The following is a 22,491-nucleotide window of genomic DNA, read 5'->3' as shown; positions in this document are numbered from 1 at the left end:
GCCTGGAGTTAGCCTGAACGCTTGCAGGGGGAAGTGGAGCATGGAGGCCATCCAGGGCTCGCTTGCTGCTGTGGACTGGGTCGGTTCAATTGTGGACGTGCGTGGAGATCACTGTTCTGGGGCTGGCCTTGCAGTGGACTCTCCTCCTTCCTGGCCACATATATTTTGTGACTGTGAGCACAATGTCTGACCCTAAGAAAGAGTTAATGAAAAGCACAGTCATACAAACCCCAAGTTAGCGACAGCAGTCGGGGTTAGGGACGGTGGTCAGGGTTACAAGCATGGTGTAAATCCTGAATGGTGGAGTCCTGCAGACGTAGACAGGACCTGAGGACGTAATAAATAACCTGTGAGTGCCTGAGAGCTCTGTGCGTCCTGCAGCCCCTCGACCATTAATCAGAAACCAGCAACTGAAGGCCTGGCTGGCCAAACATTAATCACAAAGCAATTAACCCAGCACAGACATGGGGCCGGGAACGGGGCTGGGGGAGGAGGACAAAGCTGGCTGGGGTGTAGGGGCTCCCCTCCTTCAGAAGAAGGAGAGTGTGATTTGGAAGAGGACAGAGCACGTAGATCCTTTTAAACATTGAGGTGTGGCCTCACAAAGGAACTTAATTTTCTGTCGGTACCATGGGTTTTGTTTTACGCCAGGAAAAAGAAAAATCCTGTGCTGTAAGGATCCACCCGGCCCCTTTGTTTGGATCCAGGCTTCCTCTTTGCATAGCTGGTGTGGGAGAGCCCGCCTGCGTGTGCTGCTCAGGCTTGGCAGGTGGTGCTGTTCACTTGGATAGCGGTTTACCTGTGTAAAAATGTGCAGGGTAAGGAGCCAGTGTGTTTGCATGAAGCTGGGTGGTTCTGGAAGCATAACATTTTGATTAAATTCAGGATTGGTTTTTGTCCTGTTCGCATTCACAGATAATATTATGGCTTCAGAGGCCGGGCATAGTGGCTCACGCCTGTAATCCCAGCACTTTGGGAGGCCGAGGCGGGCGGATCACGAGGTCAGGAGATCGAGACCATCCTGGCTAACACGGTGAAACCCCGTCTCTACTAAAAATACAAAAACTTAGCCGGGCGTGGTGGTGGGCGCCTGTACCAGCTACTCGGGAGGCTGAGGCAGGAGAATGGCGTGAACCCGGGAGGTGGAGCTTGCAGTGAGCTGAGCTCGCGCCCCTGCACTCCAGCCTGGGGATAGAGTGAGACTCTGTCTAAAAAAAACCATATTATGGCTTCAGATTCTGTCACTGTGCAAACTTTGGAGGTTGTTGGGAGGCCCCTGAGTTGGGTCCTGGAGGAGGAGTTCTCCTGGCACAGAAGCTGTGTGCTGTGTGCTGGGTCGAGCCCGGCCTCCGTCCCCTCACCCATGCTGAAGTAGGCACTTGCGTTTGGAAAATCTGAGAAGTCATTCTCTCATCAGAACAGGAAACCATTGCTACCTGCCTCTCTCTTGTAATGATTTCTTATATTGTGGAAATTACTGAAGTAATTCCCTGAGGCCCAGGTTATGGGGCTCAGGGGAACTCCTCATTTCCCACGTAAACTTTGAAATATAATTAATCATTTTCTTAAGAGAACCAACCACATAATTACATTCATTAATTATTTGCCTTAATCGTAGTTGTTCATCAAAACAAGAAATGTTTTAGAATGGAAAGAAAGACACACACACACGCACACATGTATACACACACACATGCTCATAATAAGCCCTTTAGAGTTGGGGAAGCTGAGGCCGGGAGAAGGCGCAGCCTGTCAGGGCAGGGCTGTGTTGGAAACTTCTAAATACACAGTCCCTTGGCCAGGCACATGCCTGTAATCCTAGCACACTGGGAGGCCAAAGAAGGCAGATCACTTATGCCCAGGAGTTGGAGACCAGCCTGGGCAACATGGCAAGACCCTGTCTCTACAAAAAATACAAAAATTAGCAGGGCGTGGTGGTGCATGCCTCTAGTCCCAGAGACTTGGGAGGCTGAGGTGGGAGGATCACCTGAGCCTGGGGAGGTGGATGCTGCAGTGAGCCGTGATCGCACCACTGCACTCCAGCCTGCGCAACAGAGCAAGACCCTGTCTCCAAAACAAAACAAAAGATCCTGAAGGCCGATTTTCAAGCTGCATTTATTCCAGGTAAAGCTGACATTTTCCATGTTTTGCTGAGAACTTTCTCCCCTGGTAGCTCTGCCAAAGCCTGTAACGGTTCAAAATGTTACTTCTTCTATCAGAGAAGGAGAAGGGACTTATTAGTGAAGGGCAGCTTTTCTTTCTTTCCAAGGGACTTTCTTACCTTCTTGAAGAGTCAAAAGGTTTGTGCTCCCCAGGCACCAGGGATCCGGAGGTGGCCGAGTGAAAGGACGCCACTGCAGCCAGGCATAAGATGCGTAAAGCGTTAGCACAGGAGAGTAAACCCTTACGCAGGCTGAAAACCACAGCAAAATAGACGGTGCAGGTAGTGACTGTCGCCAAAAGGAAGTGTTGTTTTTGATCCTGATTTCACTCTCATAAGCTGTAGTATTCTGTATCCTTATAAAGAAATGTAATTTGAAAAGTGAGAATAAGTAAAGCAGTCTGATCTGGAGAAAACCCGTGTGTGTGTGTGTGTGTATGTGTGTGTATGTGTGTGTGTATATGTGTGTGTATGTGTGTGTGTGCATGTATGTGTGTATATATGTGTGTGTGTATATGTGTGTGTATATGTGTGTGTGTATGTGTGTATATGTGTGTACGTGTGTATGTGTGTGTACGTGTGTATATGTGTGTGCGTGTGTGTGCGTGTGTGTGTACGTGTGTGTGTGCATGTGTGTGTGTATGTGTGTGGAGGGGGGATGGGTGTCAGTAGATCTTTCTTTTTGTGACAGTGGAGCATGGAAATTGCTTCAGAGTGAGCAGAGGCAGCTGCCGGATTTAGAAGATGTATTTCATGTGGACTTTGGGAGTTGAAATTGCACTCACAATGCATGTTTCACCCCTTGAGCCTTAAGTTTTGCTTTCCGTAGGTACCATAGTTGCCTTTCTTTTCTTTCCCTTCTCAGTCCCAGCTGAGACAGCAGGACATCGGCCTGAAGACCCACCTGGACCAGCTGGACCTGCAGATTAGCAAGCTGCAGCTGGATGTGGGCACAGCCTCAGGGGACGCCCTGGACAGCGACAGCAGGCCCAGCTCAGGTACCAGGGCACCCTGACCTCCCAGACACAGGGGCAGCCACGAAGCACAGGCAGAGGTGAAGCCTGTCCCGCCAGCCCCTCTCGGGCTGAAATGCCATTCCAGGTCTCCCAGTGTCCGTGCAGGGAGGTGGCCGCTTCGTCAGGCTGATCTGAAAGTTAGGAGGCAACACTGAAGCCTTTCTCAGGGCATATATATTAATTGGCTACCTCGCTCTTATTTTTTTAATTTGCAAAAATCACATTGTGGTCTAAGTGACGTTATTGGACTCAGGAGGCCTGGGGCTGAAGCACCTCCCCAGATTGGGCTCCTCCTCAACTTGGCAGGCACCAGGGAAGAGAGAGAGAGAGAGACAGGGGCCAGAGGCCTGTCCTAAAAGGGCTGAAATCCAGAGGAAGAGGCCACCCCTTAGGCAGGCATCGACCACCCAGGGCTAAAGGGACCACTTGCCAGGAAGAGGGAGGGTCAGGGCTGCAGAGTGCGGGTGGAGCGGGCCCTGACCCACCCACTGACAGCTCCTGGGAAGAATCCTGAACATTCTCACCTGAGCCATTCTCTCCCAGGCCGGCCGTGTGGACGATGGCGCACAGCCTCCGGTAGCCTGAGCTCAGGGGCTCCCCGGGGCCCACCTGTGCCATGACAAGCTCGGGAGGAGAGGGGTCCCTGGGCTCTTCTGGATGGGGGTCACTGACCCGCCTTGTCTGCTCTGTCCAGGCTTCTACGAGATGAGCGACGGTGGATCCTGCTCTCTGTCCACGTCCTGTGCCTCCGTCTGCAGTGACCACATCTCTCCCTCACTCGGCAGTTTGTTGTCTGTGGCCCAGGCCCACAAGGCCAGGCCCAGCATGGGGGACTGGAGGCCCCGGTCGGTTGATGAGACTACTGTGCCAGCTTGGAGACCCCAGGCTACCGAGGAGGGCGCCAGGCCCCCGGGCAGCGTGGAGGATGCAGGCCAGCCGTGGGGCACATTCTGGCCCAGGCCGGTGTCTACAGGTAAGAAACCGCCAGGGAAGGTGGGGGTCTCATCTCAGGCACAGGGGATGGTGGAGTGCAGTCCCCAGCTGCTGAGGGCAGAGCCGGGGACCCTACATGGAGCGCGCTCTCAGGCTCTAACGGACGCTGGAAGGCCTCCGTGGGCCATGTGGTGGTTTGGATGGAGGCAGGAATCAAACGCAGCCGTGTGCATCACCTCCAGCTCTTCTAACACACAGCACTTTTCCCTGTATTTAAAATGGACATCAGCAAGCTTAAAAAAAGTCCTTCAAAAACCCTGGATCCACTGGTGTTTGGAGTGAGAGTGGGGTTGAAAGCGCTGGTGAGGAGAGAACCGGGTTCACGCCTGGATCCCACCCGCTAGCCCAGGAGGGGCTGTAGTTGTCTTCAGACTGTCTCCAAAGGCACAGATGTCATTTTTGGCCTCGTTTTACTTCTTGTACAAGGCCTGGTTTAGTAATAACCATTTGGTCTTTTCTTACTGAGAAGCCCCGTGGTTTCCTCCAGGGCATCTTCAGGGACCAGCTTCATGCCCCTGGCCTCCCTTGCGGCTCCAACCCACCGCTGCGGGGCCTCTCCAGCCTCCAAGCCCTCAGGGAAATGAGGGCGCTGAACTGGCGATTCTCACTGCCCATGTGCTCTCCTGCAAGGGCAAGGGTCAGAACAGGCTGAGGGGGCTGCGCTGCAGGCGCAAATAGGGCCCCGCACCCTGTGTCTAAACGCAAACGGCCCCACGCAGTGTCTAGATGCAGATAGGCCCTGCGCCCTGTGTCTAAATGCAAATGGAACCCTGCGCCCTGTGTCTAAACGCATTCCCATCTGCCCCGCGCCCTGTGTCTAAACGCTGACCCCAGTGACTGTGAGTCGCTGTCTCCCGTGGGACCCAGGAGTTCCTCAAAGCAGTGAATGAGCAGCGTTTCCTTCCCGGCTGCCACGCATGAAACGAAATCAACAGTGCATTAAATCCTCTCCGTAGTTACGTGTTTGTTCATTTTTCTCGTTCCCAGGTGATCTTGACAGAGCCCTGCCGGCGGACACGGGGCTCCAGAAAGCCAGCACGGACGCTGAGCTCCTCCGGCTCCTCTGCCAGGGAGTGGACATCCCACTGCACGTGCCAGACCCCAAGTATCGGCAGGACCTGGTGTCCCAGGGCGGCAGGGAGATGTACCCGTACCCCAGCCCCCTGCACGCCGTAGCTCTACAGAGCCCCCTGTTTGTCCTGACTAAGGAAACCCCACAGAGAGGTGGCCCCTTGTCCCCTAGGGAGAGCCCCCTGGGCCCCGCAGGTCTGAACACCATCCAGACTGGGCCGGTCCTCGAGGCTGGCCCGGCCAGGGCAAGAGCCTATATCGACAGGCTGCTGCATCTGTGGGGCCGGGAGACCCCAGCAAAGGGTAGCGGGGGAGAACAGGAACCTCTAAGGCATGCAGTGTCCCCATCCCCACAGAGGCAGGGTGGCTGGAGTACAGACCGTGGAGGGCGACTGCTGGTCTTCGCCCCAGGGAGGGAGGACGAGGGAGGGCCAGCTCAGAGCAGGGGTACCGGCAGGGGCGGGCCCCAGCAGCAGGGATCCATGCCCCTTGAGGGTCCCCAGCACCCTGGCAGCCTTCCAGAGGAGGGCTCCAAGCCCTCGAACAGCTGCGTCCTCGGGGAGACCATGGCGCGGCCCTCTCCCAGCTTGAAGGCCCAGCCCTCTCCCAGCTCGAAGGCCCAGCAGTCACCCTCAGCTCAGGATTATGGACGAGGCAACATCATATCCCCATCTAGGATGCTGAACAAGAGCCCCTCAGCGGCCTCTGGGCACTTTGCCCACCCATCCTTTGCTGCCAGTCTGAAAATGGGTCCCCCCAAGAGCAAGGCTGAAAAAATCAAGAGAAGGCCCACGGACAAGGTGCTGAGGTTTGCAAGGCAACCGCCGCTTCTACTGGACAGGCCTGAGGGAGCCCGTGCAGCCCCCCGGCCATCCCTGGAGTGGGACCCTGCCCACTGGCCCCCAGGGAGGGGCGGGCTCCAGAAGAGGCCAGCTCTGGCATGGGAGGCACCCGGGCGCTCCTGTTCCGAGTCCACCCTCTACCCCATGCCTGTCCTCGTCCCCCTGGCGGTGGCCCCGCAGGAGAGCCCCCGGACCTCAGCCCAAGCCCTGTTCCCCTTTGAGGCGTCCCTGTTCACCTCAGTGGCCAGGAGGAAGCATCGCCGCTGGCAGTCCACTGTGGAGATCTCGGCCCAGACCCACCCGGCCGGCTGTCCTGAGTCTAACCTGGAGCCCCCCAGGCCCGTGGCCAGGAGAGCAGGTGGCCCACAGGCCCGGGGCCGGCCCTCGCTAGTCCGCCAGGACGCCCACACCAGGAGCGACTCAGAGCCCTCCAAGCACTCGGCCGAGTGTGACCCGCGGTTCCCGTCAGTCATCCCAGAGACCAGTGAGGGAGAGTCCAGCGACCACACCACCAACCGATTCGGAGACCATGAGTCCAGCAGCAGCGACGAGGAGGGCGGCACCCAGAGCAGGGACTGTGGCCCGGCACTGGGCTATGTGGCGGCCAGGCACGTGGAGCTGGCCTGGACCCAGGAGGTCCCGGTCAGCTCGGGGCCACTCCTGTCCCCCGTGCCCAAGCTGTGCCGTATTAAGGCCTCCAAGGCCCTGAAGAAGAAGATCCGCAGGTTCCAGCCAACGGCCCTGAAGGTCATGACCATGGTGTGAGGCACAATGACTGCGTCAGGAGAAGCCTGCTGCACACCGGGGCCCTTTCCACGCAGTGTCCCGTGCATGTCTGGGTGTCAGTGTCATCTTGCCAAGTCGCTTTATCTTCCGAGGCCACTGTTTAACAGGAGTCCCTGCAGATGGGCTCTGCCCTGTGGAGTACGGCCGTGAGTCCCCACCCCAGCAAAGACTTCCACGCAGAGCTCTGGTTTCAGATGCCAGCAGCCTCCCCGGCCGACCTAGCATCTCTTTTCAAGGTCTGCCCAGGATGCTGCTTCCCGGCAGGCGCCTCGTTTCCATGTTGTCATCCTCCCATGGCCTTCCCCTGCCCTCACTCCCCTCTGGCTGGGGAAGCATTTCCCAATCCTTTGGCCATTCCTCCCCAAAAGCATTTTAAAGAGGCGGTTGCAGGACTCTGTGCTGGAAATTAAATTTGAGTTTAAACTCCACGTTAAGCTGTCAGCATACACAAACACCCAAATTATGCCATGATCTCAAATAAAAGTTACTTTTTCCCCCTCTTTTAACCTCTTCCTTCCTGATTCCTTGCGTGGCACATGATAGGGGCACCATAATCCTCATGCCTGCCCTCCACAGAGCACGCGCCAGCTTTGGGCGGGGAAGGCGCCTTGTAAGTGAGTAGAGACTAAACTCTGGTTTTAATGTAAAAAGTAGGGCATAGGCCGGGCGTGGTAGCTCACGCCTGTAATCCCAGCACTTCGGGAGGCCAAGGCGGGTGGATCACAAGGTCAGAAGATCAAGACCATCCTGGCCAACATGGTGAAACCCCGTCTCTGCTAAAAATACAAAAAAAAAAAAAAAAAAAAAAAATTAGCTGGGTTTGGTGGCACGCACCTGTAATCCCAGCTACTCGGGAGGCTGAGGCAGGAGAATTGTTTGAACCCGGGAGGCGGAGGCTGCAGTGAGCCGAGATTGCGCCACTGCACTCCAGCCTGGACAACAGAGCGAAACTCCCTCTCAAAAAAAAAAAAAGAAAGAAAAAAGAAAAAAAGGGGCATAAAAGTGTTTTGGGGGAAAAAAAAAAAATTTTTTTTTTTTTGGTGTTTACTTTTCCAAAGAGAATTTTCCTCAATTTTTCAAGAAGAAAGATAGCAGTGTTTTCAGGTAAGCTGCCTGGTGAGGGCCACAGCATTTTCAATTCAGAAAGCAGCTTTCTCCTGAAAGATTAAAAGAATTTTACATGAAGGTGGAGAAGGCCGTTGAAGTCCCCTCGGACGTCCTGGGCCCCTCAGGGCTGATGCAGCTGGCAAGATAGTGGGAGGAAGCCAGTCAGAAAACCAGAGGAAGACGGGTAGATTTGGAAGGAGGCGTGAAATATTCCTCGAACAAGGAGTTGGTTTTGGATGCCTGTGAGGAACTTCACATCTCGAACAAAGCGTAGGTGAGGGGAGGCTGCTGCTGAGCTCCTGAGAGTGAAGATGGTGGAGGCAGGGTCTGTTCTCTGTGCACACCACGAGAAAATGCAAGCATTTCCCAGGGGTCAGAGCAGATTCCAACACCCATTGAGCTCGTCTGTGTGCAATTTCACCTGCCCTTCCTGAAATCTGCTTCCTAACAGAAGGCCAGAATCTTCCTCAAGCTTTCTAAAAACCTGCATTGAAATTTAAAAGGATGATTCAAACCCACTCATGGATGGGGGTTTTATTGTAAAAGTTAATTCACAGGGTATTTTATAAAAATGGCAACATTTTTATAACGAAGTATGGCTTCTCCAGGACCACTTAGCAGGTGAGGCTGTGACGACAGCCCTGTGGCCTGAGTCCCCGTCCTCACTGAGGACTGTGGGCCCAGCCTCAGTCCATGCATTTCTTTGTAGCTGACCATGCTGAAGACACGGCTAGGAAGTTCTATTAAGTCATACATTCTGCTCATTCATTGGTGCTTTTCACAGGAGCTTTGAGTGCACTATCCAGAAAGTGCAAACTTCCCTTTCGTCCTCTGTGGTGACCTAGCTTGTATCACAGCTCTAGGGAGCTCAGACTCCGTGTTGCAGGCCAAGATCACAGGGAATCAGCCCAGAAGGGGAGTGAGTGCAGTGGGTCTGGGCTCCTTGGGGTTTTCTGACAGTGCCCGTCTTTTAGAAAGCTAGACGTGGTTTCCTAAACATTCAGGTTCCAACCTGCAGCCTGGAGGGATGTATTCCAGCCGAGGAAATCCCGGCCTGCTCTGCACAGCCCTGCAAGCTGACCAGGAGAACCATGCAGACCCCAGACAAAATGCAGCCGTCGCATCGGGGGCAGGAAGGGTCCTCAGTGATCTGACAGTCCAAGTCCATCAATCAATCAATAGTTCTCCTTCCCTTGTCTCTCCATCCTCTCTCTCTTCCTCAGTAATATGCTCTCTGGCTCTTGCTTTCTCTCTCTCTCCCTCTCTGATGCTGTCTCTTTCTCCCCCTTTTTACCTGTGGAGGCCCAAACAGGCATTTCAGTTTGCCCGAGGCCCAAGGCCTTGCCAATGCTCTTCTACTCTCCAGTAGCTTTGGAGTAAAGAAGTAGAATTCTCACAGATTCCATGGGGGTCCTCGGAGGGTCCCCTGCCCTCCTGCCCCGTCTACCCGGCACCCTGACTCCTTGGCCGTGCTCAGTGTTCTGCGGGACCAGGCAGCCCAGGACGGGAGGACAGCTCTGGCTCCAGCTCCCATCCCACCTGGCCCCCGTCACAGCCTGGCTGAGTCTGCTTCCTCCTTCATCGAATGGAGCTGACAGCTCCTCAGGGTTTGGAAGGAGGCGTAAGCTGACAGTTTTAAAATGGGACCCACGTCTGCTTGTGCTCCCCACAGTAGGGGCAAGGGGTGAGTCGGCCCAGGTTGTGGCCTCCCTATAGTGTGTAGAGTTGGTGAGCCTCCCTGACCCCTCTGCAAACATCGCCCAGGCACCACCAGGAAAAGCGGGCAGATGCCACGTGCAGGCCCAGGGCAGATAGCAGCCTGGGGAAATGCCTTAAAACACAGAGCTAACAATTAGAACGCCAGTCATAAGAAGCCCGTTTTCGAGAGGGCTGACAACAGGGCGCTGATGGGCGTGGCAGAGTCTTAAGCACTGTGAATTCAGAGAACGGGGATATTGCAAGAAGGCCGGGTGGCCCAGGCAGGCGCGCAGAAAGAGGATGGACGGAGATACCCTGTGGTGAACATTCGTCTCCTGAATGTCTTATATTCTGTGCATATTTTTCCTCTAAACAGACATAATTGTAACCAGTCACACTGAAGCAGAAATGAACCAGGAAGCCCACACTAAGGCAGAGCGTGGCCTGTCATATGAGGGTGTGATTGATTAGATGACGGGGGCAGCCTTCAAGTGCGTTGGAAGAGAGAGGAGCTGTTTCCCTCCCTCTCAAGGGATTAAAAAGTAGACAAGGTAGAGTTTGACTTCCGGGGTCTTTGGAACTAACTTCTAGCACGTTTACAATAAACACACTTCAACAAAAATACAAATGACAGGATAAAGTTTCTCCTTCTCCTTTCTATCCTAAAATATCCTATCCTCTTCTACCCTAAAATAAAAGGATAAAGAATTAAAGTTAAGCTAAAGTAAAAAATATGTCAGGAATTCTAAATTATAAGAATTTGTGAAAGATTTAATTATAATATTAGGAAAAATGTCCCAACCTACTTTAGCAAATCATACGTTATCATTGAAGAAAACAGAGCATATCATTACTGATCAAATTCAAGGATATAAGTGGGCACCCTAGCAAAGTTTTCTCTCTACATCCTCTTGCTCCAGCTTGTAGAATAATTAAAGCCTGTCTTGGTCCATTTTGTGTTGCTGTAATAGAACTGGGTAATTGAAAAAGAAAAAGGGCTTATTTGGTTCATGATATGGGTGGCTGGAAAGTTCGAGACAGGCAGTGGCATCTGATAAGGCCTTTATGCTGCTTCTACCCATGGCAGAAAGCAGAAGGGGACCGGGTGTGTGTAAAGAGACACATGGTGAGAGAAGAAGCGAGAGAGAGAAGCTGAGGAAGCCATTCTTTTAAGCACCTGCTCTCTTGGGAACTAGGCCATTCCCCCAGAGCGAGAACTCACTTAGCTCTGAAGGACCGTGTTGGTCTATTCATGAGGGTTCTGCCCCTATGACCCAGAGACCTCCAGGTCCCACCTCCCAATACCACCACATTGGGCATCAAATTTCAAATTTCAGCAGAGGTCTTGGTGGGGACAAACCACATGCAAACCATAGCAGAGCCCCCTTATGATAGAATCTGAGGTTCTGTACAGTTACTGGATCCTAAACATTAAATACATAAAGTCTGATGAAAAACGGTAGCGCATCTGGAATGGATTTAATGCAGTCCCACTTTACAGGTCAAGTATGTATTTAATATCTGCGAATAAATGAAAGATCAGTGAAAAAAGGGCAAAATTATTATATAATACAGATTTCATGTGGCTTTAATGTGATGGTGCCTAGTTTATAAATGGTTGATAAAAAATATATTTATTTTTAAAGATTAAAGTCCACAAGAATTTGTTGACTGTCTTTTTCAATCACTTGCATAGTTGGCCCTGCTGGGCTTTGAAATGCTGTAAACTGGGCCTGTTCAAACACCGAGGCCCTGAATCACGTCACATGGGCCCCGCCACTATCCAGCAGACACAGCCCTTTTCAGAGGGGGCTTGGCCGGTGAAAGCCATACACAGGGTGTGTTCTTTCATTCACTCAGTTACCAAATGTGCTGAGCTTACTGGGTGGCTGCCTGTGCAGTCAAGGTTGGGAGGTGCAGACAGGAAGGGGTTCCTCCCCTCCTCTCCGAGCACTGGGCTCCTCCCCTCCTCTCCGAGCACTGGGCTCCTCCCCTCCTCTCCGGGCTCCTCCCCTCCTCTCCAGGCACTGGGCTCCTCCCCTCCTCTCCCGAGCACTGGGGCTCCTTAAGGCAGACTTATCCCTCCCTCCTGCTGCAAACCCTTCCCTCACATAGCCATGGGCTCCTGAATCCCACTAAATAGAATCAAGCTATTGCATAGTTGAAATGTTTGCTGGTGCAACTATCCAAATTATTTTTACCTCAATTGAGTTACATGCTGCTGCAGCTTTTATGGCCTGGAGTAGAAAATGCAATCACATCAAAAGGTGCCCTGGAAATGATAAAGAATTATGAAAACGGTCCTGTCTGAAAACAGGTTATGCATATAGCAAGAGCAGTGGTGGGTAAATGGTCCCAAAAATATGGCTAAGAGGACAGGACCACGGTTCAACATTCCTTACACATTCGGGGACAGCATTGCATTTGGAGGCCCAGCTGGAGCAGAATTTTAGCTCTCTGCTCATGGAAGTAGAGCATGGCTGTAATACCACAGCTGCTGACTCAGCCCCTGCTGCCAACCGCTGGGAGACCAGACCCAGGAAAGGATAGACAAGCTGACTAATCAATAACCCAAGGACAGCAGAGTCCTACCTGACACTGGGCCTTCCTAAGGAGACGGAAAGCAGTGAACCTCTAAAAGCTTAGAGGTAAGCGGCGGTGAAGCTGGGCAGTGAGGGGCTGGATGGGGGTCTGGGAAGAGGCAGGCGGAGGGAGTGGGGAGAGGAAGACAGGCGAGTGGAGGGAAGAAGAGAGAGAGATGGTGCAGGAGCAATTCAGGGAGGAGAGCGGGCCCAGAGCCAGGAGTGAAGCTGGACAGTCACCAGGTGTGGACTTGTGGGTCAAACCATAGCTCCCAGGTCCACCTGGGACAAGGGGAACAGCCACTGCAGGCTTTGAAGTGTGGAATAAACAAAGGCCGCCGGGTGTGGACAAACAAAGGTTGTTTATTCAGGGCTTGCTGCAGTGAGTGGGCTGGGCAGGCAGAGATGCTCACAACAGGGAAGCTTCCTGTGAACACACAGAGCCCCAGCTGTACCCTGTTGGAGGCCAGACTCTGGGGACACCAGAGTTCTAATGAGAAGCGGGCATCCTAGGGGCGTATCTCGCCTTCTCTGGTTGGTCCCAAGTTGGAAGCAGGGACAAAAATTAGGAAGCTGTCAGGACTGATCAAGTCTTGGCCCTCCGGAGCTGATTGTCACAGCTTCCTGGGCTGTCACTAAAGACGGCAATCTGGCTCCCTGAAAGCCTGACCAGGCCACTGGCCTCCTGGGCTGTGTATTGCAGAAAAGGAGTTGGCTTTCTGGGCAGGTGTGGGTCAGAGTTCAGCTTTTAGATACGATCCAGCCTTGGACCCTTGTGTGTTCAGTTCCTCAGAAGCAGAGGTGTAAGGGGAGAATGTAATCACATTTGTGTTTTAGAAAGACCCATTCTCTGGGAGGCTGAAGTTCCAGAGAAGGGGCCTGGCCCAGGGTCTGGGCATGGGGACTCCATGCCTGGGAGAGAGGCCCACGCAGGTGGCTGCCATAGGAGGATGCAGAACTCAGGGCTGCTCGGCCCCTGGAGACCCCGGCCGCTGGCCGCTGTCACAGGCAACAGCAACAATGGGCTCCAAGAGAACCGGAGACTCTTCCACGGCATTGCTTCTCCATTGCCAGCAAGAAATGAGAGGTTTTGTTTTGTTTTGTTTTTTGAGACAGAGTCAATCTGTCCCCCAGGCTGCAGTGCAGTGGCACGATCTCGGCTCACTGCAACCTCTGCCTCCCAGGTTCAAGCGATTCTCCAGCCTCAGCCTCCCAAGTAGCTGGGACTACAGGCACATGCCACCACGCCCGGCTAATTCTTTGTATTTTTAGTAGAGACGGGGTTTCACCATGTTGGCCAAGATGGTCCCAATCTCCTGATCTCGTAATCCACCTGCCTTGGCCTCCCAAAGTGCTGAGATTACAGGTGTGAGCCACCACACCTGGCCGAGAGTTCTTATTGAAATCAGAATATTCTTACAGAAATAATGCTCTAGTCAGTCTTTTAATTTCTATTTTTGAATTTTTAATTACATTTTATTTCTATTTTTCTTTTGGCTACAGTCTCCTAAGCAAGGGCAGGGCGCACAGCAGGACAGAACAGCAAATCAATGACTTTAGTTGCTAAACTAAAGCTTCATTCTCCTTAAGAATGACTCTCCTCCATTGCCACCCCTCACCCTACTTGAGGACTTATCTGGAATTTCAAATGTTTGTTCCTGCAATGCATCTTCCATCCTGGATGACAGGAAGTGTCTGGTTCCGTGTCAAGGCCTTTCTATGTCAGCACTGGAGAGAGAGAGCTTCCTTCCTCCTGGCCTGGACCCCTCCTGGAGGGACGCTCCCAAGGCTGAGATGACACAGTCATTTCCCGCATGCTGCCCAGCACTGACCCACCCGTCGCACCTGTCCTGGTGCTGGTCTGCAGCAGCAGTGAGGGGGACCCCTTTGTGTGAGGGCTGCACTGGCCATCGTTAGGAAAAAGCAATAGAGCCTCTGCAGTCTTTGAAGGCCCTTGGTGCCTCCAGCGCATTGGCCTTAGGAAAACACTCCTCACGGGGGGTCTCTGAGGTCTGCCCAGAAGACATTCTTTCAGCCCACTGGGTCCTGCAGCCAAAGTGCATGGTGTCCCCTGGCCCTGGAACGAGTCTCTGTGTGACCCTGAGGGTCCCTGTAGAAACAGCCACATGGCCCCTCCTTCACGGAGCCCGGCGTTCCTTGTTGATTTTCGGCTTTCTTACTGTCAATCCTTGAGGTGGGCTGGTGCTCTAGGGACTTCCTGCAATGACGGGTTTGTGTTGGGTATAGAAAGAAGCTATTGTAGAACCGTCCGACGATGGAGCCTTCAGGGGCACGGCGGCCCCGGAGCACACGGCAGCATGCTAGAGAAGCTGGGCAGTGCCCAGGAGTTGGCATGTGGGGACTCGTTTCGCTAAGTTCGCTGAAAGCAAATCCGTGTTTTGCATGAGCAGCCTGTGTGTCTGCTGGCTCTAAACCTGCCTTGTTTTGCCCAGCTGTGGCCGGGATCTGTGAGTCCTCGGAAGGCATTTCACGTCACTCAGAGTCACAAAATTCAAGCAATGACAAGAACAGTGCCTGGAGTAGAATACCATTTAAATTTTATTTATATTCATTTATTCACTGTCAAATATCCTTTTTATTTAACCAAATTTCAAACTGTTAGAAACAGTGGAGATTATGGAACCCAGAGTCAGGCAGATCCTCAGAGTTTGTCTTTATTTGCAACTGTGAGCACAGAACTCACGTATGTTCGTCTCAGAAAGATCACAGAAGCACAGGTGCTTAGGAGAGCTGACACCAAGCATGTGGAAGGAATTTAACTTCTTCATGTACTGGTACAACTGAAACAAGTTATGCCTAAGCTGGGGAGACCTGCACCAGCTACTGGATTGTTGAGGAAGATGAGGTAATATGAGACCCTATTTAATACGAAGATTATTTTACATATAATTTTCCACAAATAATTTAGGGAAAATAGTAATTTATTAAAGGACTCTCAGGGACTTGTAGTTGAGAAAATGTTAACTATTTGGGTTAAGGGACATGTTCATTAACTCTGAGATTTATAGCATTGTTGTGAGTGGCTGGCATTTACTATCTACTATTTATTTTTAACAAGTATGTATGATTAATAATTAATATTTACAAAGTATTTCCACAAAAATCTTCTTCTGGTGCTCACAACAATCCTGTGAGGTAGATGTTGTGGGTATTTTATATCTACACTGTATTTTAAAGCTAAAAGAACTAAAGCCGAAATGAATAGTTGGCTTGCTCAGGGCACCCGCCCAGCCAGCATGTGGAGGTGTCTGAAATTAACCCCAGGCCTCTGATTTCCAAAACCAATCTGTTGCCCAAGGTCCCAGCTCACAATTAGAGTGTAAGCCTCTTTGAACAGATCACAGTTTATGTATGTATTCACATGTAATCTCCACAGTAGCTATGCTAGCCCATTGCATGCACATGAAGGTACGTGAAGGAACGGATGGAATTCTCTTACATTAGGGAAGAAGCTAACCTCCAGCTGAATTTTGGTGCTAGCACGACACTTAGCATCTTTCTTGGCTGTTACAATAAACATAAGAGGGTGGCAGGAGAGGATGATATACCACCACTAAATACAGTCGGATCCTAAAGGTGTGTACTTGGCCTCTCTTTTCTATTGGTTCATTGCTGCTGATTCCAGGTGTCTGTCTTCCATGACCATCTCCTCACCGCTGTGGATGGATCTGCTCTTTCCTGATTCCGGGTGTCTGTCTTCCATGACCATCTCCTCACCGCTGTCGATGGATCTGCTCTTTCCCACTGGCCTGTGCTGGCTCCGGCTCTCTGGGCGTCATGTACGTGAGGTCTCCTCCTGGGGGCACAGCTATTCTCTTTCACAGTTTATTTCTTCATCTTCCAGTGACAAATAAGTCAATTCTGCAGCTTTTGAATAAGGCTTGATAACGACTCTCGGCCAAATATCGCAGCTTTTCTTCTTCAATGCTGTCTTGGCCATTTGGGCTCTTTATACCTGTGTGTGAATCACAGGATCATCTTGTCAGGTGAAAAGCCTCTGTTGGGTTTTAATGGAATTGCACTTAAATTTATAGGTTGACTTGGGGGATTACGACTATCTCCATAACAAGTCTTCATGTCAGTTAACATAGTTCTATTCTATGCACCTCAGTAAATTTTTAAATGTTTTTCTTAAAATTATGCCCATATTTTCTTATGTGTATCCCTATATGCCTTTTCTGTATAATAAATAAAATTGGAATTTTAAGGTAGGTGCATGCACCTGTATGTATGTTACTGTGTTTATTTTGTATCCTGCAGCCTTATTAAACCCTTTCATTAGTTTTAGGAATTTGCCTGTGGGTTCTGTGGATTTTCAGTGACTGCGGTCAAACCAGGCAGAGGGTCTGTTTGAACCCAGTAAATAACACTGCGCTTTCCTACCCAGGTTCTGAAGCAAAAGCAAAGTCAAAATTTAAGCAGCCAAAGGTTATATTATCAATTCTATTTGAGAAAATACTGGTATTATATCTGCGAAAAAGTGGGCTACCCAATATTAAGCCGTGAATTCACAGATCTGCCCACCTGATCCTCAGAAGATCCTGTTGGGATGAGGGCCTTGTCACTCAGCTGCCCACGCGGCTCAGGAGAACAGTTGGAGTGGCTCCCAACAGCAGAGGAGGAGGAGAGGGCAGGGCTGCTGCCAGGGCCCCGGCATATGCTTGGGACTCAGCACCAAAGCGGAGATGCCGAGCCCCTCGTTCCACAAGCAGGACCCGGTGCTGTGAAAGGCACTTGAGTATAAAGCATCTTCCTTTCATGCCACGGTTTCTTCCTCAACTTGTCAGGATGTGTATTTGCTATTTAATGTCATTCCAAGTATAGAAAATTAAAAATTTTAAATTATGGGCATGAATTTTGTTGTTTGTCTTTATACTGCAGGCCAGTGTTATAAAATCTAAGTTGCATGCAGAATCGTTGAAGCTGCAGAATCACAGAATCGTTGAAGCTGTGGCATCGCAGAATCATTGACGCTGCATGGTGTGTTCTGTAGCTCCTACGCACATTTGCATTTTGTTCTTACCAGAGCTGTGCAATGCTCCAGGTGAACCCGATTTGCACGCTCCGCCTACAGGCTGCACCTCCAGTTCACTGACAGGTAGGGAAGGATGTTCTTCTTTATATATATATATATTTTTTTTATTATTATACTTTAAGTTCTAGGGTACACAGGAAGGGGAACATCACACACCGGGGCCTGTTGTGTGGGAGGGGAAGGGGCAAGGGATAGCACTGGGGGAGGACATTCTTTGCAGAGCCTTGCAATGCTCCAGGTGAACCCGACATGCACGCTCCACCCACAGGCTGCACCTCCAGCTCGCTGACAGGTAGCGAAGGACTAGGAGGGGAGGAGCGTGGCCGTCCTCTTCCCCTTTCCTCTGTGTCCTCACACCCAGCCCAAATGAAATGGCAAGCATTCGGGGACAGATGTGACAGGGCTCCTGGCACTCATGTTTCTCAGGATGGCATTGCCTTCTCTCTCTGTTAGATGTAGGTTCTGGTTTGAGAGGAGAGTGTGGCCTCTGAGGCTGTCAGCTCCCGTTCTGCTCAATGGTAAACGCTGCATGCTCGCTGTGTGTGTGCTTCAGGTCTGGCTGCACAGCTGCCATCGCAGGTCTGTGCTCATGGGCATCGTGGGTGCTCTGTGGGGAAGGGGAGGCAAGAAGCAGTAGCAGACGTGCGTGTTGGATGGACCTCCTCTACTCACAAGCAATCTCTGTCATCCCTGGGGACGTTAACTTACAGAACACAAGTTCAAAGACAAAATTATCAAGAATTTCAAGACAGCAATGACAGAGCACTACACCAAGCTGGGGGCCGCATTGACTGACCAGTCACAGGCTAGAAGTCAGGTCCTGGCCACAGGCCCAGCTTCTTCTCCCGACATCCTCGGCCCCCTTCTGCCCCCCGAGTCACTCTGCTTTCCCCACAGTGAGCCGGTGGGAGCCATAGAGAAGTGTCCAGAAGGGACTGCTGGTCAGTGGAATTTCCTTTATGTGGAAAGTCGAAGTGAGGGAGTAATGGACGTAAGCGAGAATGGTTTCTCCCTAACGAACAGACTGGAAATTCCAATCCTACTTTCTGTGTGTTTTTCTAGAATGACTGGAAGTGCTGGAGCCATCAGCACCATGTTCAGCGGCACCCAGGAAGTAAGAGCAGTTGACAGAATGCTAGTGAGCGTTCTTTCTTGTTTTATATTTTTTAAAGCCCCTTCTAATTTCATAATTTTTGTGATTTGGGTTAGTAAATACACTATTATCATAAGTTAAGGAAAAGTTACCCTTTTTAGGTTAGGAAAAGTTCTAATTTACGTGCATATATATTATCGCAAAATGGTGTGAAAATTTAATATTTTTTGAGATAATTGATATTTTTCATTTACTATGTTAATAAGATGAATCACATTAGCAAAATGTCCATTGTAAACCAATCGTGCGTTCACAGGATGAACAATGTTTGGTTATGGTGTTTTTGTTTGTACTTTTAAAGGTACTTAGACGTAACTGGGAGCAGATGAGCTCCAGAGCTCCAGCAGGCTCAGCCAATGGCCGGTCTTCTCATTTCCCAAACCCACGTGGCCACCCCCACCTCCCACCTCACATGGATTTTTTTTTTTTGCAAAGTCCAGACATTCGATTATTTACAATGTGTCTTTTTAGGACATTGCCAGAATTAGGTTGTAAATTTTTTTTTAGGATTGTATTTTATGGTCATAGAAGAAATTGGCCTATGAAATTTCCTTCATATAATACTCACATCTGGTTTTCATCCCAAAGCTAAACCAACCCATAAAAGCTGCTGTGATGGTTTTCTTCTTCTTATATTTCAATAAATGGTACGTAAAAGACAGGAATCATATGTTCACTCAAAATTTGTGGACCTGATTGTATAACCGTCTGGGCCTCAGAGGGTTTTTGTGAATTTTTGAACATTTACTCTCTTAAATGCTTAAGTCTCACCAAGTTTCTCTCTGTATTTTCAAGTCGGCTTGCAAATGTATGCTTTACGAGGAAATCTTCTATTTCATCTAAATTTTTAAGTTTAGTAACATAAAGTTGCACATGCGTTTTTCTTAAGGTTTGAAACGTCATTATCACGGATGTGGCTATATTGTTTTCATCTGTAGCATTGCTTTTTTTTCCTGCTTTCCCCATTTTCTGCCTCTGATCAATCTTGCCCAGGGTGTACCAATATTATCCCTTTCACAAAAGGAATTGTTTTTGTCTTTTTCTAACTTTATTTTTTAGATGGTCTTGCCAGTGGTGTGTTAATATTGCCCATTTTTCTAAAGAAGCAGGTCTTACTTGCACTGGTGTCTGTATTTTTCCTTCATATTCTATTTCATTAATTTCTGCTCTTGCTTTCATTATCCCCTTCTTTTGGCTTTCTTTGGAGTTGTTCTGTGTTTCCAAATTGTTTGCTCAGCTAATGGGTTTTCAGTCTCGTTACCATGTTAGCTAGCTTCGACAACTTTGGTATAGAGTGTTTTTGTTGGTATTAATTACTATTTTTTTTGTACTTTCATTATTCTTTCTAATTTGACCATAAATTATTTAAAAGCTCTTTGTAAACTTCCAAACTGAAGGGATTTTGGTGAATTGTCTTTTTGTTATTATTTTCTAATTTATTGTGAGGTCAAACACTCTAGACTAGACGCTGATGATTCTTGTAGTTTTGTGGTTCTTGTGTTTGTTGAGACTTCCCTTGTAATCTCCTGGGGTAAGTTTTCAGAGACTCTCCCTGTTGTTGCTGTTGCTGGCAGGTTTTCAACCACATTTATGAAAAAGTGAGCCCTTCACTTCCTTTGTGTGTGTACATTTTTACTGTCTGCTTGCAGGTATGATGAAATATGTGGCTATGATTCTAGATTTGTGCATTTTTCTTTGAATGTTATCCTTTTTTGCTTTATACAGTTGAATACTGTCTTGTTAGGTCTATACTTTAGAAGTGCTTTTTTTTTTTTTTCCCCTGAATGGCTCTTTCTATCATTACGCGTTGGCGGTTTATGTCCCTAATAATGCTTCTTTCTCTAAATTCAGTCCAGCCTGTCATGTTGTTATAACGCCCTCTCTTTGGCTTTTGTATTTTCCTGTTAGCTCTGCTCATATCCCTTTACATTCAGCCTTTCCGTGATACTGTGTTTTAAGTGTGTCTCTCTCTCACACTTTAATAACTAGTTAGATTCATTAACAATCATTGCATTTATTTAAATTTATTTCTAATACCTATTTTATGTTTGCTCATTATCATACTTTTTCTTCGTTTTGCCCATGTGAGTTTGATTGTAATTTCTTAAATTCTTTTTATTCTCTCTACTAGTTGGAGAAGTATATATTTTATTTCTTTTATTTCAGGAGTTGTTTTTACATATTTTGAAACACATATTTGTCTTAAGAAAGTTTAAATTTATAACAATTTTTTTTTCTTCTTTCATGCAATGCAAATACCACAGAATGCTGTCAATCCATAGACACCTTGTCCAGCCTCCCCTGCTATTACTTACCGTGCTTTAGTTCCATCCTGCCCCATCGCCTCCATGGAGGGCATCACTCTTGGAGTGATCGCTCAGTCTTCCCTGGATCAGCCCTCCATGGATGGTATCACTCTTGGAGTGATTGCTCAGTCTTCCCTGGATCAGCCCTCAATGGATGACATTGCTCTTGGAGTGGTTGCTCAGTCTTCCCTAGAATCAGCTCTTTAATCGGCATTTGGTGATTTACCAGATGGTCAAAAACAAGGATATAAGAAGTGAAAATTAGATTAAGATGAACAGGCATGTTATAACTAAAATGAAGAAGCAAATAAATAATAGGAGAAAAAGAAAAACTTAGAAGCAAATTATCCTATCTATCTATCTATCTATCTATCTATCTATCTATCTATCTATCTATCATCTATCTATCTATCATCTATCTATCTATCTATCTATCTATCTATCTATCTATCTATCTATCATCTATCATCTATCTATCTATCTATCTATCTATCTATCTATCATCTATCTATCTATCCATCTATCTTTCTATCTATCAGCTTTGGATAGAAAGGGGAGAACTTTAATGCTTCATTTGAGACCCTTCTTGGGGTTAACTAGCACTGATCCCCTCAGTTCAAAGGTCAACATCAGTGAATTGCTGGATTCAGAACCCCCACTGCTGAGTCGGGACAATTTGTGCTTAATGCAAACACAGAGGGGCGAAGCCCGGCATCTGCAGAGCTGTGATGGGGTCACAGTGGCCGGGGAGGAGTGACAGTTGTGCTCCCAGTCCAGCAAGCGGACAATCTCCTGTCCCTGAGGAATCATAAGCCACAGCTGCGGACTGGGTTTCTAAGGCCCTTCCTTCCAGATGAGCACTCCTCTCCCTTCCCCACCCATGTCACGTCATCTCCTGGCGCTGTTTGTGCTGAGAAATCTCTCAGGGCCAAGCATGTGGTAAGGCCAGAGGTTTTGGACATTCATCCATGCTCAAGGTCACAGTGGTGTCATCAGGTCTCAGGCTGTGGGCACAGGGCAATCCTCTCCCGTCAGCTGCTGAAATATGGCCAGAGATAAAGCAGGCATGAGTTTCTGCCTTCAAGAATAAATGTCCCTGGGCAGGAGTGGGCAGTCAAGGGAGAAAGGCCAAGCACCCAAATTAATGATTTCAGACCACAGATACTGAAACACCAAAGTGATAAGGGGGCAGGTGTTTCAGTGAGCTACTGCTGCATAACAAATGACCCCAAAGCTTAGTGACTTAAAATGGTGATTTGTTATTCTTTATCATTCTGTCAGCTGGGAGGTTCTTCTGCTGGCCTCACCTGGGCTCATGCACAAGGCTACATTTAGCTAGGGTGTCAGCTTGGGGGTGGGCATAGCTGGGACGCTGGGTCACCTGAGTCTTTCTCTCCCTGTGGTATTGTTTTAAAATATAGGTTTTAGTGCTGCCTCAGGATGTAAAGCGTAACAAGGGGGCCGGGGTGGGCAACGTGGGCCTGTGAGACCTGTGGGTGCCCACGTTCCCCAGCTCCCCCGCAGCTGGCCCCGCAGTGGTTCTCTCCACTTGCCAGGTGGGGATCTGGGTTCCGGATGGAATGCTGAGTGTTCTCCACCACTTGTTGTGGCTGAGGTTACTGCAGCACCGCCAGAGCAGCCTTGGCGCTACAGAGGACCCTAGGGCTACCCCTCAGCCGTGCTTGGGGCTGGTCCTGGAGTTGCGACGCAGGGTTGTGGC

General features: G+C 49.5%; 1 protein-coding gene across 2 annotated transcripts in view; it reads left to right on the top strand.

Moving 5' to 3' along the window:
* DACT2 (dishevelled binding antagonist of beta catenin 2) overlaps positions 1-17,803 on the top strand; it is a 21,767-nt gene extending 3,964 nt beyond the window's left edge. The window contains exons 2-5 of one of the 2 annotated variants that reach the window (XM_058435691.1): positions 3,027-3,159; positions 3,872-4,150; positions 17,304-17,375; positions 17,766-17,803. In XM_058435691.1, the coding sequence (XP_058291674.1) occupies positions 3,027-3,159; positions 3,872-4,150; positions 17,304-17,375; positions 17,766-17,803 (522 nt within the window). Of the gene's footprint in view, positions 1-3,026; positions 3,160-3,871; positions 4,151-5,157; positions 7,376-17,303; positions 17,376-17,765 lie in introns of those variants that run through there. The other variant, XM_032162549.2, reaches the window with a different exon arrangement.
* The last annotated feature ends 4,688 nt before the right edge of the window (positions 17,804-22,491 follow it).

Source organism: Hylobates moloch, unplaced genomic scaffold, assembly GCF_009828535.3.
Source record: "Hylobates moloch isolate HMO894 unplaced genomic scaffold, HMol_V3 SCAFFOLD_2, whole genome shotgun sequence".
NCBI classification, from domain to species: domain Eukaryota; kingdom Metazoa; phylum Chordata; class Mammalia; order Primates; family Hylobatidae; genus Hylobates; species Hylobates moloch.
This window is presented reverse-complemented; position numbering and strand designations above follow the sequence as displayed.